This window comes from Phocoena phocoena, chromosome 7 (genome assembly GCF_963924675.1).
Source record: "Phocoena phocoena chromosome 7, mPhoPho1.1, whole genome shotgun sequence".
NCBI lineage: Eukaryota > Metazoa > Chordata > Mammalia > Artiodactyla > Phocoenidae > Phocoena > Phocoena phocoena.
Window position 1 is genome coordinate 38,720,335 of NC_089225.1, and position 17,668 is coordinate 38,738,002.

The following is a 17,668-nucleotide window of genomic DNA, read 5'->3' on the forward strand; positions in this document are numbered from 1 at the left end:
GTATTCTATCACAATTTCTTTGGACTTATCAAGTTCTGCTGAAAAGCTTCAGTATTTTTCCATGTCAAATACTTACTTTTTGAGTTCTTTACTACTCTGCATTGTCATAAAGCTTTATATCTGTAATTCTAATATACTATCAAACTCAATCCCCAGAACTCTAAGTAGAGGATAAGGTCTTTAAACACCCTAGAATTAATGAAGGCATCTTTATTATCAATTTAGCAGATGTAAGCAAAGAATTTTTTGCAATTTCAGAAATAAAATTGCAGGTAATTTTGACTTTCAAATACGGAAGTCAAATACTGAGTACTCATAATACACAATAAGAAGTGACAATTGCCTTGAGAGAAACAGAGTGCTATAGTACAAGGTAGAAGGGAAAGAGTACAACCAAACTGGAGGGAAGAGGCTTGTACTAAGGCCAGCCTGTATGGAATATATCAACTTTGCATTGACTTAAGAATGGAGCAGGTATGATCATATAAGGGGAGTTTACAAAGGAAAGTTCAAGTGGCAAATTGATGTGAAAAAATGCACCAAGAAGTGTGAAGCATTTACTGGTATAACTAAACACTTTAAGTACAGATAAATAGTTAAAGGGAATGGAGGAGCTCATTGGGTCGGTCCAGATCCCTGCTGCCAAGATAAAAAGCTGGAATTTATTTTTTTAATTTTATTTCATTTTTTATAAATTTACTTATTCATTTTTGGCTGTGTTGGGTCTTCGTTTTTGTGCGCGGGCTCTCTCTAGTTGCGGCGAGCGGGGGCCACTCTTCATCGCGGTGCGCGGGCCTTTCACTGTCACAGCCTCTCGTTGCGGAGCACAGGCTCCAGATGCGCAGGCTCAGTAGTTGTGGCTCACGGGCCTAGTTGCTCTGCGGCATGTGGGATCTTCCCAGACCAGGGCTTGAACTCATGTCCCTTGCACTGGTAGGCAGATTCTCAACCACTGCGCCACCAGGGAAGCCCTAAAAAGCTGGCATTTATTAAAATAGGTTTTGAAACATCTGGTCAACAGTTTTAGAGGAATTCTGATTTAGAGAAACTAATCTGGCTGTGATTTGTAGGATAAATTTTAGAAGTAGCAGACTCTAGAAGCATGAGAGTTCCATTAACAAATGGTTAGAAATAAAAGGACTAAAACTGGAAAGTGACCCTGATAACAGAGATAAGTGTCAAAAATACTTAAGAAAAAAAAAAAGGAAGTATTTGGGAAATGACCGAATGAGGCAAAAAAGAAAAAGGTGCTGGAAGGTGGTTTGATGAAATAAGGTCTGATGAATGAAGTCTTAGGACACTAGAAAAAAATAGAGGACTTTGAAAGAGAAACAGATGTGGTAGCACAATCTCAGTTCTATGTTACATACACTGAGCAGAGTCAGAAGGAGTTTTTTAAGTGAACACCTAGTGAGTACTTAGAAAAGCACAACCAATGCAGAGGAAGGAAGAGAGAAAAGACAACAGAGATCAGGAGTCATCCTCATAGAGGTGATGGTTAAAGGCATATGACCGATGACCTGATACAGGTAAAGAGAAAGAGAAAAGTGCCACTGAGAGACCCTTGAGAAGACTACATTTTGGGGAAAATAAGATAATTATTAAGCACATATGTCTGCAAAACAATACTGTAATGGTATATTATACTCATGTCACAGATGTGAAACTAAAAGCTTGACTGAGATCTGATAGCCAGCAAGGGAAAGGAAGAGGAAGGGGAATCAATAAGCATCATAAAATAAATATTTAAACTGATAGAAGGAAAAACCTCTCTAGAACAATGCAATGAGAGTCAGAAGTGAAAAGAATTTAAGCACGGAGGTTGGTAAATTGTGTTAAATGCTTTCAAAGGAAGAAGGCAGGGAAAGGCTGTTGAAGTTCATCATCAATGGGCCCTTTCAGGAAGAGGTTATTATAGAGATGGGAGCAAGATCCAGATTCTAGTGAGAAGGTCAAGAGGAGTTGAGGGAGTATGTTAGAAAGTATCCTTTCAATAAGGTCACCAGTGAAGGGAATAGAAAATATATGTCCCTGGTTTGAATGAGTAGTAGGATGGAGTGAAGATGTATTATGGTTTAGGGTAGAACTTAGATGAGCAGTTTTGTAAGCTCAAGGGGACAATCTAGAAATCAAACACATAAAACACAAATGTAATAGTCAATGAACAGGTAGCTGAAAGAGTACAGGCATAGCTCAGAGACTGTGGGTTTGGTTCCAGACCACTGCAATAAAGCCAAATATCACAATAAAGCAAGTCACACAAATTTTTGGTTTCCTGGTGCATTTAAAAGTTATGTTTACATTATGCTGTAGTCTTTTAAGTGTGCAAAAGCATTGTGTCTAAAAAATATACATACCTTAGGTAAAAAATACTTGCTAAAAAATGCTAGCCATTATCTGAGCATACAGTAAGTCATAATCTTTTGGTGGTGAAGGGTCTTGCCTCAGTGTTGATGCCTACTGACTGTGGGATTTTCATAAAATAAGCGACAGTAAAGTTTACCCCATCGATTGACTCTTCCTTTCACAAATTATTTCTCTGTAGCATGCAATGTTGTTAGATAGTATTTTATCCATAGGACTTCTTTCAAAATTGGAGTCAGTCCTCTCAAATCCTGCCACTGCTATATCAACTAAATTTATGTAATATTCTAAATCCTTTGTTGTCATTTCCCAGTTTTCACAGACTCTTCACCAGGAGTAGATTCCATCTCAATAAACTGTTTCCTTTGCTCATTCATAAGAAGCAACTCCACATCTGTTAAAGGTTTGTTATGAGATTGCAGCAATTCAGTCACATCTTCAGGCTCTATCTCTAATTCTAGTTCTCTTGCTAGTTCCACCACATCTGCAGTTACATCCTGCACTGAAGTCTTGAACCCCCCAAAGTCATCCTTGAAGGTTGGAATCAACTTCTTCCAAATTCCTATTAATGTTGATATTATGACCTCTTCCCATGAATCATGAATGTTCTTAATCGCATCTAGAAGAGTGAATCCTTTCCAGAGAGTTTTCAATTAACTTTGCCCAGATCCATCAGAGGAATCACTATCTATGGCAGCTATAGCCTAATGAAATGGGTTTCTTAAAGAATAATAATTGAAAGTCAAAATTACTCCTTGATCCGTGGGCTGCAGAATGGATGTTGTGTTAGCAGGCATGAAAACATCATTTATCTTGTTGTACATCTCCATTAGAGCACTAAGGTGACCAGGTTCACCTTAGTAGGTCTCAACAGTGGGCTTAAAACATTCAGTAAACCATGTTGTAAAGAGATTTGCTATCATCCAGGCTCTGTTGTTCTATTTATAGTGCAAAGGTGGAGTAGATGTAGCACAATTCTTAAGGGCCCTGGGATTTTCAGAATGGTAAATTAGCATTGGCTTCAACTTAAAGTCACCAGTTTCCTTAACCCCTAACAAGAGAGTCAGCCTATCCTTTGAAGCTTTGAAAGTCAGGCATTGACTTCTCCTCTCTAACTATGAAAGTCTTAAGATGGCATTTTCTTCCAATATAAGGCTGTCTCATCTACATTGAAAACCTGTGTTTTAGTATAGGCAACTTCAATAATAGCTAGATTTCTGGATAATTTGCAGCTTGTACATCAGCACTTGCTGCTTCACCTTGCAGGTTTATGTTATAGAGACAACTTCTTTCCTTAAACCTAATAAACCAACCTCTTCTAGCTTTAGAAGCATTCTTCTGCAGCTTTCTCACCTCTCTCAGCCTTCATAGAATTGAAGAGAGTTAGGGCCTTGCACTAGATTAGGCTTGGGTTTAAGAGAATTTTGTAGCTGGTTTAATCTTCTTTTTTTTTTTTTTCTTTGCGGTACATGGGCCTCTCACTGCTGTGGCCTCTCCAGTTGCGGAGCACAGGCTCCGGACGCGCAGGCTCAGCGGCCATGGCTCACGGGCCCAGCCGCTCTGTGGCATGTGGGATCTTCCTGGACCGGGGCACGAACCCACGTCCCCTGCATCGGCAGGCGGACTCTCAACCACTGCGCCACCAGGGAAGCCCTGGTTTGATCTTCTATCCAGACCACTCAAACTTTCTCCATATCAACAATAAGGCTGTTTTGCTTTCTTACTATTCATGTGTTTACTGGAGTAGCACTTTTAATTTCCTTCGAGAACTTGCCATTTGCATTCACAACTTGGCTGTTTGGCACAAGAGGCCTAGCTTTAGGCCTATTTCGATTTTCAACACGCCTTCCTCACTAAGCTTAATCATTTCTAGCTTTTGATTTAAAGTGAGAGATGTAGGACATTTTCTTTCACTTGAACACTTAGAGATCATCGTAGGATTATTAATTGGTCTCAGGGAATCGGGAGGCCCAAGGAAAAGGAGAGACAGGGGAACAGCCGGATGGTGTAGCAGTAAGGACACACACAACATTTATTGATTAGGTTCACTGTTTTATACGGGCGTGGTTCATGGTGCACCTAACTACAGTAGTTAACAACGAAGATCACTGACCACAGATCAGCACAACAAATATAATAATAATTTAAAAGTTTGAAATAGTGTGGAATTACCAAAATGACACAGAGACATGAAGTAAGCAAATGCTTTGGGAAAAATGATGCCAATAGACTTACTCAACTCAGAGTTGCCACAAACCTTCAATTTGTTAAATACACAATATCTGCAAATCTCAGTAAATCAAGGGGTAATAAAAACAAAAAAAGTATGCTTATAGTTAGAAAAGAGCTGGCTGAGGGCAAAAGGATGAATGCTATCCCATAGTGAGAGGAAAGGAGACATTCTTTTCTCTGAGACAAGAGGAAGGAAGAGGCCCTGAGAAACATACACATATTAACGTAGAGATTGAGGGAGGTTAGAGTTCATGATTGAGAGAGTTTAGATTTTATGCATTGCCTCAATCTTCAACTTCTTGAGAATAGTCCAAAACCTTTGGAAAATATTCAGTTAAAAATGAGATAGGTGAACAAATAGAGGTAAAAGGATTGTTAGGTCTTTCTGGACTAGCAGAGGGTCAATAACATGGACTTGTAGCAGGACCAGATGACCTCAGCTTATTACTTTTTTAGTGATTCTCTAGGTCTTAGGAGCAGAGGTAGATGAGAAGGGTAAGTTTACCCAGGAACCAATATTTATAAAAAGAGAATGGGGTCAGTCAGGCAAGGACAGAGAACCTAGGGTGCTCAGCTAGGTGTTCGCTGACATGGCAGGGTCTTGGAGAGGGGGTGGGAGGAGGGAAGCAAACGATTTCTGCAGGGAGTTATTCTGTGAGAATATGGAGTAGCTAAGGAATGATAACCATCAATGAAGGATAAAAAGTGACTTCCATAGGATTGAAATAGGAGGGGTTAAAAAATTAAAAGGTGTGTTCAGAGAGGCAGAGTTCAACCTCTTGGATCTGAAGTGTTTTTAAATGATTTTGAAATCCAAAATGACAACATGTATATGGGGAGCCAAAATTAATTGAAGGACACTTAAGATTTTGATTGAATGATTAACATCAGCAACAACAAGAAAAATGTATTACCCAGCCTTATTAACTATTTATATTAAATATACTAAAAAGACAGCCTTATTAACTATATACTATTTATACTTGGCACTGTGCCAAGTGCTTTAGTTTTATTAATTCATCTTCACCTACTTACTGGGTGGTAGGTAATATTTTCAGCCATTGGGCTGATTATATTTTCCCCAATAAAATTGATGGAATTGGTTGGTCCGACATTGCAGAGACACAACCTTAAAAAGACAATTTTAGCTAACTCAACTATAATCAAGGTTTTTAATTTTCTAGGTACCCAGAACACTTAAGGTCTGCACAGGAATATGTAAATAGTTCATGGGGGGACATTACAAAGCAGTTAACTTAGAACAGAACATGCTATACAACACTATCTGTGTCTGTAGGTATTATTTAAGGCACCATCCCCGGACTGTTTGAGAGAGCTAACTGACATTGCAAATACACACAAAAAAATTCTCCCTAGGAACATCCATCTTCAGAAAATACAGGAATTTTTTGAGCAATTGTTTTTTAAGCTTTTGTTACTTTTCAACTAAAAGTAAAACTTATTTGAGTCATTTTTATGGTTAAGTATATAATTTATTGTAGCCATTTATAATATATTTCTCACATATTTGTAGGAATTATCACCAACTGTAAGACGAAAGTCAATACATGTATTTAAGTTAAATGCATTAGTTCCCTATTAGTAAATAGATAAGTGAACAGGCACTCTGATCGTTAAAAATGCATCCTTAACGTTCTTAAGCACCTGGTTACATTATCACAGGTTAATTGCAGCAATTTCTGTTCCTCATTTCATTAGACTGTTCAGCACTGTAATACCTTATACAGTTATTTCCATGGAGTTCCAAAACCCCAATCAGGTGAGGGTCATGGCTACTCCATAATTACCATCTGCTTCGCTTTGTTAGTGTTTCTCTCTATTACTCGTTAGGTCAATGACACTGTTCTTGATAGGAACCCAGCAAGACCGAAAGTAATAAAACAACTCAGAGCAAGTGAGGCTCTGCTACTCCAACTGATGGACAGTTAATTACCTGAGTATAAAACAGTGAGAGCACTGGGAGAAATAGAGAACTCTGTGATATGGTAGATATCCAAGTACAATATTATTTGGTAGTTTTTCAATGAACTACACTGCTCAGTTAGAGGACATGGTCATATCCGGTGGCAGAAGAGGATATAATTTTGAGAAAAATAGAACATTTGGTTTTCTAACAATCTCAAACTACCCTTGAATAACTCAGGAGTTAATCTGAGTATAATTTATAGTCAGCCCTTGGTATCCAAGGTTTCTCCACATCAGAGGATTCAACCAACCATGGGTTGTGTAGTATTGTTGTAGTTACTGTTGAAAAATATCTGCATATAGCTGGACCCGAGCGGTTCAAATCCATGTTGTTCAAGGGTCAACTGTACCTGGATGAGCATTCCAAATCTAAGTTACTAGATCAGTTTCTCATCTTTAGCAGCACAGTAGACTCATCTGGGAACTTTATACAATATCAAAGATCTGGCCGCACTCCTGGCCAATTAAATCTAAATCTGCAGAGAGTGGCACCCAAGCATGGAAATGTATTTTTTAAAGGTGCTTCAGGTGCTGCTAATGTGCTACAAAGGTTGAAAACCTCTATTCAAAAATAATCATTGCTAGTATAGATTCATTTGTGAACAACTAGAACTTTCTTTTTCAGTTTCAATTCACACTGCTTATACAGAAAACTTGTGTGGTTCACACATTAACCACTGATTTTAATGAAACTTCTTAGATTAAAAATTAATTATTCTTTTTGAAACTTAACACCTGACTTCTTAGAGAAAGTTTGAATATGAGAACCAAAAGCATTTATTCCTAGTAAAAGGTTTTGGATCTTGGCCAAATGTCCTAAAACTGTGAATAGCATACAGGATTTATATTTATCCATAGGGTTATATGATTCATTCTATCATTTTAACTGGGTAAACAGCTTTAAACAATTAGATATAAAGTTCTATGGTACTTATACTTATGTGACTATCATTAGATACTTATTGCCTATAAATATTTTATAGCATTTAATATTTTTCATATTTAAATAGGCTATAGGTCTTTTCATAGAGAAACCACTTCCATACATTTCTAGAGTTCATATTCAAATAATTTATAATTAGGTGACAAAAGACAACTGGTAGTTTCATGACCAGTTCATCTCTTTAAGGATAGTGCTAAGAGCACTAACTTCTCTTCACTATGCCTTTCAGAAAGGATGTATATGCCTCTGTCTTAAATGGCCAGTGTTCCTTCCTTGTATCTGTTTGATCACCTGTAAGAAAAATATAGACTAATCTAAACTTAGTTTTACAGAAAGTGTGAAATAAAATGCTATTTATTAATTTTAAAACCTCTAACAACTTGGCTTTATGTTTCCAGTTTGAGATTTTTGAGTACTATTTTTTTAATTTAAAATGTCTCAAAAATATTTGCTGTAGTCTCATTAAACTCCACACATTGTTTTCAAAAGATATTCTTTTCTTTTTGTTTTTTTTCAACTAGGACCCCTACTATGGCTGGTGGCCTATTTTCTATTGACAGAAACTACTTTGAAGAGATAGGAACTTACGATGCAGGAATGGATATCTGGGGTGGAGAGAATCTTGAAATGTCTTTTAGGGTAATTGCATTTTACTTTATCTTTTGACTCTGAACATACTATGCTGTAGCATGCACATATAGACTCAGTAATTTACTGTCAAATCTTTTCTGTAAAGTGATACAAATTACTGATCAGTTGGTCATTTTAATACTTGTTTAGAAACTCTGCTAGAGTCTTTTTGCATCTAATATTTACTGTTAAATGGGAAATTAGAGGCATTTTTTAAGTTTTCAAAATAATTCTTTTATACATAATTCAAAGACACTAGGGCTTTTCTAAAAAGACGGGCTTTATTTTTTAATAAAGCATTATCCTATGAAATCACTTTGTGTTTTTGAACTGAAACTTGGAAGTGTTTATGATATCTGAATTTGCAAGTGCTGCTTGAGGTTATTCTCAAATACCTTTAAGAATAACCTGTGGTCAAAGGAATTCTGGATAATTCAAGTAACATGATTTTTCACAATCATAGACATTATTGTTTGATAAATCAGTTTTAATAATGCAAATGCACTTATTAAATGGCCTTCCAAGTAAACAAAAATTAAGAATTAATCCCTCGTATAACCAATACTAGGAAGCATATGAATAATTTTAATATATTATTACATTCAAAAATTTTAAATACACATAAATGTTCCACCTTACTAAGAAACAATAAGGGCTAACATACTGTTTTTTTTCTTCAAACCACATTCAGTATCATTTTAAAAATGAGTCAAATTAATAATACTGTTGTTTTTTCTTTCCTATAATTTAACCTGAATGATTTGAAACACTCTATCATTTTGCTGGCATTATTTGCACAACAAAATTATTAGAGTTTAGATATATTAATCTATGAAGTTCAAGAGTTATGCCTTTTAATTTCTTATTTAGAAAGTAAACTTTGTTTTTCACAAATATAAATATGTTTGATGTTGTGTAAGCAAATGTCAAAATTTGAGAATAAGAATTACTTTGAATTTATATAATGTGGAATTTAATGGATCTTGGATAATCTGAATTATTTTAAAAGGACTAGAATGTCCTTGTTATACAACTTTTTGCCTATAAATCTTCCTAATAGTCCAATGTCTGAGAAGATCATTAGTTAATGAAATTTTATTCTTCCCATACTTGCTTATATACTCATAGTCAGACGGAGCTTGCCCCACAAGACTTAGTAGCATACTCAAGAATGTCTTCTTTTTATAAAGTACAGAATACATCTTTGCACAATCTTTGGGACATTTGGGGACCCAACTTTTTTACTCAGTGTAGTTCTCAAAGTACAGAATATAAGAGCTGACAGTTTAAAAGGAAGAAGAAAAAGGAAAGGAGGGAGGGAGGGGGGGAAGAAAGGAAAGATAGTATACTCAAGACCTTAAAAACAATTTTCTCTTACCCTTAGATTTAATGAAGAGAGTATTTATACATTCATTAACCAATATTCTTTGGATGCTATGCTGGAAATTCATAAGGAAAAAAAATCAACATAGCAATATAACTCTTACCTAGTGATCCTATTGCCCATCTTTTTTTCCTTCTTTCCTAACATTCTTATTCACTTCTTTTCTGCTCACCTGTTAAGCTTGATTCTCTGCCAGTAGTCTCCCCTTACTTTCCTCACAGAGCTCCCAGATTAGATAGATGCTCTTCATCTAACTGATTGAAAGATGTGTCAGGGAGAAATGTATTAGGAAGGAATTTAGTGGCATAATATGATATGCCAGGAGAACATAATCAGGAAATAAAACAGAGATATTAAGGTATCAGAAAGGAAGATTTGAAAATATGGTATGTGATGCAGATACCAGGTGAACAGAGTGAATGCAACTAGTGGCCATAAGAATGATCAGATCACTAAATAATAACACAGGAGGTTTTCTGTGATTGGTTGTTTGAGATTATTAAGAGATAAAGTACTCCTAAGTGACTGGTCTTTGATTTAGTTTCCGTATGCTATCAGTAGAAACAAAATGTATATTTTGCTTTTTATTAGACTCTTGATTCATGTTTTACTTTACTTTTCTTTCTATGACATGAATATGTGTTAGCTTAATAGTTGATACCCTGGCTGAGGAAGATATTGAGTGAGAGAAAATGCTGGAACAGTACATTAGCAAAGGGAGGACACTCTCCTTTAGAGTAATTTCATAACAAGATGTGTGACTTCAGGTAATGAAAATATGTTGGAGATTTATAATTAGAAGATCTTTGTCTAATATCCAGCTTAATTATTTTACAACAAATGTATATTGAACATGTAGTATGTCCTTTACACTTTCCGGATCCTGAGACTGCCAAAGTGAAGAAGGCCTGATGCTTTTACTCTCAGGGAAGCACATCTCAAAGAAGAGATACATAGGTATCAGTGACAGTAAAATGTGATCATTTCTTTTGTAGATTTATGTATGAGGTTTTCTTGTCTCCATCATGTTAGTATAGGCCAATTACTTAACCTCAACTGTGAAAAGGTGATTATAATAATAGTAAAGTTATAGTTATCTTATAGCTCTGGTCTATGTAGATTTGAGGATGAAAAACATAGAAATATTAAATTCCTGCAAAAAATTAGTACTCTGGCTGGCCTTATGGGAGTTTAAGCCAATTCAAAAGAATACACTTTGGGGGATTTATTTATAACAGTATCACTTGATCTTTGATTCCCAGAGTATTGTAAGTACTGACAGACCTTGAATATCTGATGAAAACTGTAGACCTCCCAAGAAAGATGCATCCGTCTCCTACACACAGTAGGTTTGAACACAGTTTCAAAGGGTTGAAAAATCCCTTGAAGTCTCTGGATAAAAATTCTTGGCATAAAATAATAGTGACTTCTAATATTTATAGAGCTAGTAAATAGCATAGTTGAAAATTGAACCCCAGCATTCTGTGACCAGTGGCCGTGCTGCTAATTACTGTACCACTACCTCACCTGTAAAGGTCCATCCCTCCGTAACATGACAGCCCTAACAGCTGATGGTGTTATCAGGAGAGGGGATAGAAGCTAACATGCAAATGCAATCTTCCTGAACAATGCTGAGACGGTTGTCTCATCTAGTGATTTTATCTTCTTATACGCTTTAGCCTCTTATGGATAATACACGTCCAATAGCAGTGAGAATATGTACAAGTAGATCCTAATGCTCCTGAAAACTTAGTCTCAGATACTGTTCTCCACTCCTTTACACAACAATCATCAAAATAACATAAATTCCAAGATGTAAATGTAAATTTTAACTGATAGTATTGATTTCCTACTCAATAGGTACAGGACATACAGTTGTGAACAAAATAGACAAAACTGTGTGTCCTTATGGAACTTATATTTTAGTGAAGGAGACAGACAATAAACAAGAGAAGCAAAATACATTAATATATTAGTGATAGGGCTTCCCTGGTGGCGCAGTGGTTAAGAATCCGCCTGCCAGTGCAGGGGACATGGGTTCCAGCCCTGGTCCAGGAACATCCCATATGCCAGGGAGCAACTAAGCCCGTGTGCCACAACTACTGAGCCTGTGCTCTAGAGCCTGCACGCTGCAACTACTGAAGGCTGTGAGCCACAACTACTGAAGCCCGTGCGCCTAGAGCCTGTGCTCCGCAACAAAAGAAGCCACCGCAATGAGAAGCCCCCGCTCGCCGCAGCTAGAGAAAGCCTGTGTGCAGCAACGAAGACCCAATGCAGCCAAAAATAAATAAATTTATTAAAAAATATATATATACTGGTGATCAGTGTTAAAGAGAAAAAACTAAGGAAGAGAAGAGGAATATGAGATGATAGACCTTGGAAATTGTTAGGGGCTGAAATTTTATATAGGAAGAACTCAGAAATGAATATTCATATAAAATAGTTTATGACAAAATTAACCCAGTATAGTATGAATTTATCATCGTCCAATGCACTATCCATTGCGCACAGAGCCATGCATCTATCTTTGAATAATATCCTTGATGTTATCAGTACCACCCAATAAGCATCACCACCTGAAATCCTTGCCTTGCATTAGGCAATAGCACAAGAGGATTATTTCCAAAAGCGCACAATATGTGAGATAATCTGTCACTGTAGAACCCACTGAGGTCGTTTAAAAGAGTCAGAAGGCAGCAAAAGACTCGGAAGAGTGTCCCACTGCCCTGAAGGGTAGACTAGTGGTTACAAGAATGGTGTGGGAGGGAGGCAGCCTGGGTTCAAGACTTAGCTCTAGCACTTATTAGCTGTGTGAGTTTGGGTAAGGTAGCATGTCTCCTAAGCTCTAATATGTTTGCATCTAGGCCTTAACCATAGATAATCAAATGAGAGAATGTTCGTGAAAAGCCCTTTAAAACCAGAATATGCAATACATATGTAAAATACTGCTGCTCTAAGTGTTAGTCAATATGTGGTTCTAAATCTCTCCTGACCAGAAAGAGATTACATTTTAGAAAAAACAAAAAACAACAACAACAAAAACCTTTCTTTTTAGACTGCTGCAACATCCTCTGAGATAACCACTGACATTCTAAGAACTTACAGTGTCAAATGTTTACCTACACTCATAAAATGGCTTAAATAAAACAACTGAATTTAAAAAAACCAGGAAAGTGTCATCTAGAGTTGGTGTGACAGGTACTGAATTTATACATACACACACACAGACAAACCTAAGTCAATTTTTTAAACAGACAAAATATATATGAAAAAAGAGTTTCAAGATATTGGACAGTAAGTCATAAATGATGATGGTCTCTGAGAGATGGGAAACAAACAAGGAGGGGCCTTGAGTTGCCTTGGCTTACTGCCTTGAGATAGTGTCTAGACTTCAGCAACATGAAGGGAGACTTAGCCTGATCCCAGTGGACTCCATGAGTTGAGGAAATGGGCCAGAGTGTCTGGAGAGCTCAAGGCAGCTAGAATTTAGTGGACAGAGTAATGGAGAGGAGAGAGCTGCACACACAGAGAACTCATGAAATATGGAGTACTGAACAGTGCACATGTGTGAGAAGATGACCCAAGGTTGAGGAAAAAACTCATAAATCTTAGAGGTCTCACTGCCCCAGTGCTCACTGAGGACCAGCAATAATGCCTGTACCCTCCAACCAGACTGATTTGTGGAGCATGGTGTAGAGTAAATGTTGGGAAACTACATAATATGCTTTGACATAGGCCATGCAACAAAAAGAAGTAAAAAGTAAGAGTAATAATATTTTGGACTGAATGAAAATGAACATAAAGCATATCAAAGTTTGTGGTGCCAAAAAAAAAAAAAAGTTTGTGGTGCCACTAAAAGCAATACTTAGGGGGAATTTAGAGCCCTAAACGTCTATATTAAAAGAAGAAAATATAAACAATCTAAAATCAATGACTTCAGCTTCTTCCTTTAGGGAATGGAAAAAAGGGCGGAGAGTAAATACAAAGTATGTAAGAAAGGAAATAATAAAGATCAAAATAGAAATTATGAAATATAAAAGAGATAAAGTTTAGATAAAAGTGAGTAAACCAAAAGCTGTTACCTTGAGAAGATCAGTACAACTGATAAATTTCTGACCACACTTAATAGGAAAAATAGAAGATACAAATTACCAACATTGGAAATGATAACAGTCACATCATTATGGATTCTACAATTCTTTAAAGGATTAGAAAATAATATTATTTACAGTGTTATGTCAATAAACTTGGCAATTTTGATAAAATAGGTAATTTCCTTAAACAATAAAAACTATCAAAGAAGAAGAAATAAATCAACCCAATAATCGTATATTCAGCAATAAATAAATAAATTTGTAGTTTAAAAATCCTTTTCACAGAGGAAACTCCATTGCCAGATGACCACACTGGTGGATTCTACCACACGTTTTGGGTGGAAGTAAGAATAGTTCTATACAAAGTTTTAGAAAATTGAAGAGGAGGGAATACCTCCTGACTCATTTTATGAGGTCAGCATTTTCAAAGAGCAAAACTTAACAGAGACATTACAAGAATTGAAAACGACACACCAACGTCCCTCATGAATATAGATCCAAAAATTCTAAATGAAACTTTAGTAAATCAATCTTCTCAATATGTAAAATGAATGTACATCATAACTAAGTGAAGTTCATCCCAGGAAAGCAAGGCTGGTTTAACATACAAAATCAATCAACTTAATTCACCAAATTAACAAACCAAAAAAAGAAAAATCAAACAACCATTGGAACAGATGCCGAAAAGTATTTGATGAAACCCAAATTCTCTTCCTGATTAAAAAATAAAAAGAAAGTGAGAAAAAGCCCTGAGCAAAATAATTATAACAGGGAACTTCCTCAACCTAATAAAGGGCTTTTGTAAAAATCCTACATCATATTTCATGTTGAAAGACTGAATGTTTTCCCCATAAGATCAGGAAAAGATAAGGGCATTGGTGTTTACCTCTTCTACTTAACGTTACGGTGGAGCTTGTAGGCAGTGGAATAAGGCAAGAAGAATAAACAAAACATTAGAAAGGATAAAGTAAGCTGGTCATTACAGATGACATGATTGTCTAGAAAATTCAGCAGAATGTATTTTTAAAAAACTACTAAAACAAACATCTTACCATGTTTGCAGGATACAGGAATGCTATAGTTGTATTTTAAAATACTTGTAACAAACAATCAAAATTAAAATAAAAAGTCATTTAAAATAGAATCAAAAATATGAAATAGTGATAAATCTGACAAAAGATATGCAAAGACCTTTACTCTGAATACCACAATATATTGCTGAGGGAAATTAAAGAGGAACTACAAAAATGGAGATATATACATTTATGGTTTGGAAGACTCCATATGCTATTAAGATGTCACGTGTATGGACAACTAATTTAAAAGAAATAGGCAAAGGCTATTAAGTGGAAACAGGATGGTATTTTTAATAAATAGTACTGGAACAACTGGATATCCATGTGGAAAAAGTATCTAAAGTGCATACCTCACACTATATAAAAAGTTAACTTAAAAGTAAAACCTAAAATTATAAAATTCTAAAGAAAACATAAGAGAAAAATTTTTGTGACCTTTGATTAGGCAACCCATAAAGGTAGAAATCAATAAACTGGACTTCATCAAAATGAAAAAAAAATTGCTCTACAAAGCCACTGTTAAGAGATTGAAAGGACAAGTCACTGACAGGAAGAAATTGTTAGTAAATAATATATCTGATAATGGACTTGTATCCAAAAAAACCCAAAGGTTCTCAAAACTCAGTAATAAAACAACCCAAGGAAAAATAGCTCACAGATTTGAAGAGACACTTTACTAAGGAAGGCAGATAGATGGCAGATAACCACGTGAGAAAATCTTTAACATTATTGTTTATTAAGAAATCAAATTAAAGTAATGAGATAGCACTACACATCTATCAGAATGGCTAAAATTAAAAAAGAACATGTTGGTGAGGATGTAGAAGAAGAGCACATACAATTGAGGTGGGAATGGTACAATGGTACAATAACTCTGGAAAATAATTTTACTATTTCTTAAACAGCTCCTAGGTATTTCCCCAAGGGAAAGGAAAACATGTCCATACAAAGAGATGTACAGTAATTTTCATAGTAGCCTTATTTGGAATAGCCAAAATCCAGAACCAATGCAAATCTCCATCAAAGGTGAATAAGCTATGATTTATCCATACATGGAATTCTAGTCAGAAAAGTGAGTGAACTATTGATACACCCTAGAACGTCATGAATCTTGAAATAATTGAGAATGAATGAAACAAACCAGACAAAAGGATAACATACGAGTCCATTTACATAAAATTTTAGAAACTATAAACTAACCTGTGAATGGCAGGAAGCAGATAAATTGTCTAGGGGCTGGAGATTGGGGTGGGAGAGAAGAGCTGGAGGGAAGGATTACAAAGGGTCATATGAAAACTTTGGGGGCTAACAGAGATATGCGTTATCTTGATTGTGGGGATGGCCTCACAGATTTCACATATGCCAAAACTTATCAAATGGTACAATTTAAATATATGCAGTCCGATGTATATTAATTATACTTCAGTAAAGCTATTAAGTATTAAAACACGTGCACGCACACACAGACACAGAGGCATCTTCCAAAGAGAAACAAATGAAGGAAAATTGTAATTGATGGTAACTAGTCAGCTGTAGACCTCTATAGTTTAGGGGAGATTCTCATTATATCTTAGCCCAGTTTCTTTTATTTATTTATTTTTTAAACATCTTTATTGGAATATACCAGTTTCTTTTAAATACGCTAGATATGATTCTAACAATCTACTCCTCAGGACAGCTATGTGGATTAAATAAGACAATACTTATTGAATTTTTTATAAACTGTACCATACTGTGGACATTTTAATTTTATTATTATCACTACCCTTAAAAAATAAGCTGTTTTGGGCTTCCGTGGTGGCGCAGTGGTTGAGAGTCCGCCTGCCGATGCAGGGGACACGGGTTCGTGCCCCGGTTCGGGAAGATCCCACATGCCGCGGAGCGGCTGGGCCCGTAAGCCATGGCCGCTGAGCCTGCGCGTCTGGAGCCTGTGCTCCGCAACGGGAGAGGCCACAGCGGTGAGAGGCCCGCGTACCGCAAAAAAAAAAAAAAAAAAAAAAAGCTGTTTTGTCAACAACCAATAGTTTAATTAACAGGGTGGAATTTACTTTAAATGCCCCAATTTTCTTTCCTTCCAAGTCACTTTGTAAGCAGCAATATATTTATCTGAAGAACATAACCAAGTGAAATGTTTCATGATGTGAAATCCATTTATTTCCAAATTGCACAAGCAATGAAGTAGAAAAGATAGTTGACATAATAAATAATGGAAAAATGAAAGGCAGAAGTTTTCATTGAACAGAATAGCATGGTAAATGAAGTGAAAATGTTTGTAGACTTTTTGGGGATTGTGGTACCCAGGCTTTTCAAAGTATTAAAAGAAAGTAAAGAATTTTCTAGAAATGTCCATGCAGTTCTAATTTTGACAAATGAAAGTGTCAGTCATAATAATTTGTTAAATAGAAATCAATTTTGACAGAAGTCTAGTTGAATTATTTCTGTTAGCACTCTTTGCTTCTTTGCTTTTATTTAAACTTAATTCATGCAAATCTGAGCACACTGGATTGTCTATCAGTGTATAAAACTTGACTTTTTATTTGCCTGGTCATAGAAATCAGACTATAATAGAAATCTTTTAGTTAAGTTAGCTTAATCTAACTAAGTTCATGTGTTATCCACGATTTTGGTGGAGATGGTTTTGTGAAATAATTTGATTTAAATATAATAAAGTACTCTCTTAATATTAACATAGAGATTTCTTAGCCTCTTTTTCCCCCCCAGATTTATTGAGGTATAACTGACAAAAATTGTATATATTTGAGGTTTACAACATGATGTTATACATATGTGATGTGGGAAATGATTACCACAGTCAAGCTAATTAACACGTTCATTGCCTCACATAGTTATCTTAAGATCTACTCTCAGCAAATTTCAGGTATATAATGCAGCATTATTAACTATAGTCACCATACTGTACATTAGATCTCAGAATTTATTCATCTTATAACTGAAAGTT

General features: G+C 35.8%; 1 protein-coding gene across 1 annotated transcript in view; it reads left to right on the forward strand.

Moving 5' to 3' along the window:
• The window catches only part of GALNT13 (polypeptide N-acetylgalactosaminyltransferase 13), a 554,418-nt gene that overhangs the window by 348,686 nt on the left and 188,064 nt on the right, over positions 1–17,668 (forward strand). The window contains exon 8 of the mRNA XM_065880130.1: positions 8,047–8,164. Within this exon, the coding sequence (XP_065736202.1) occupies positions 8,047–8,164 (118 nt within the window). The remainder of the gene's footprint in view (positions 1–8,046; positions 8,165–17,668) is intronic.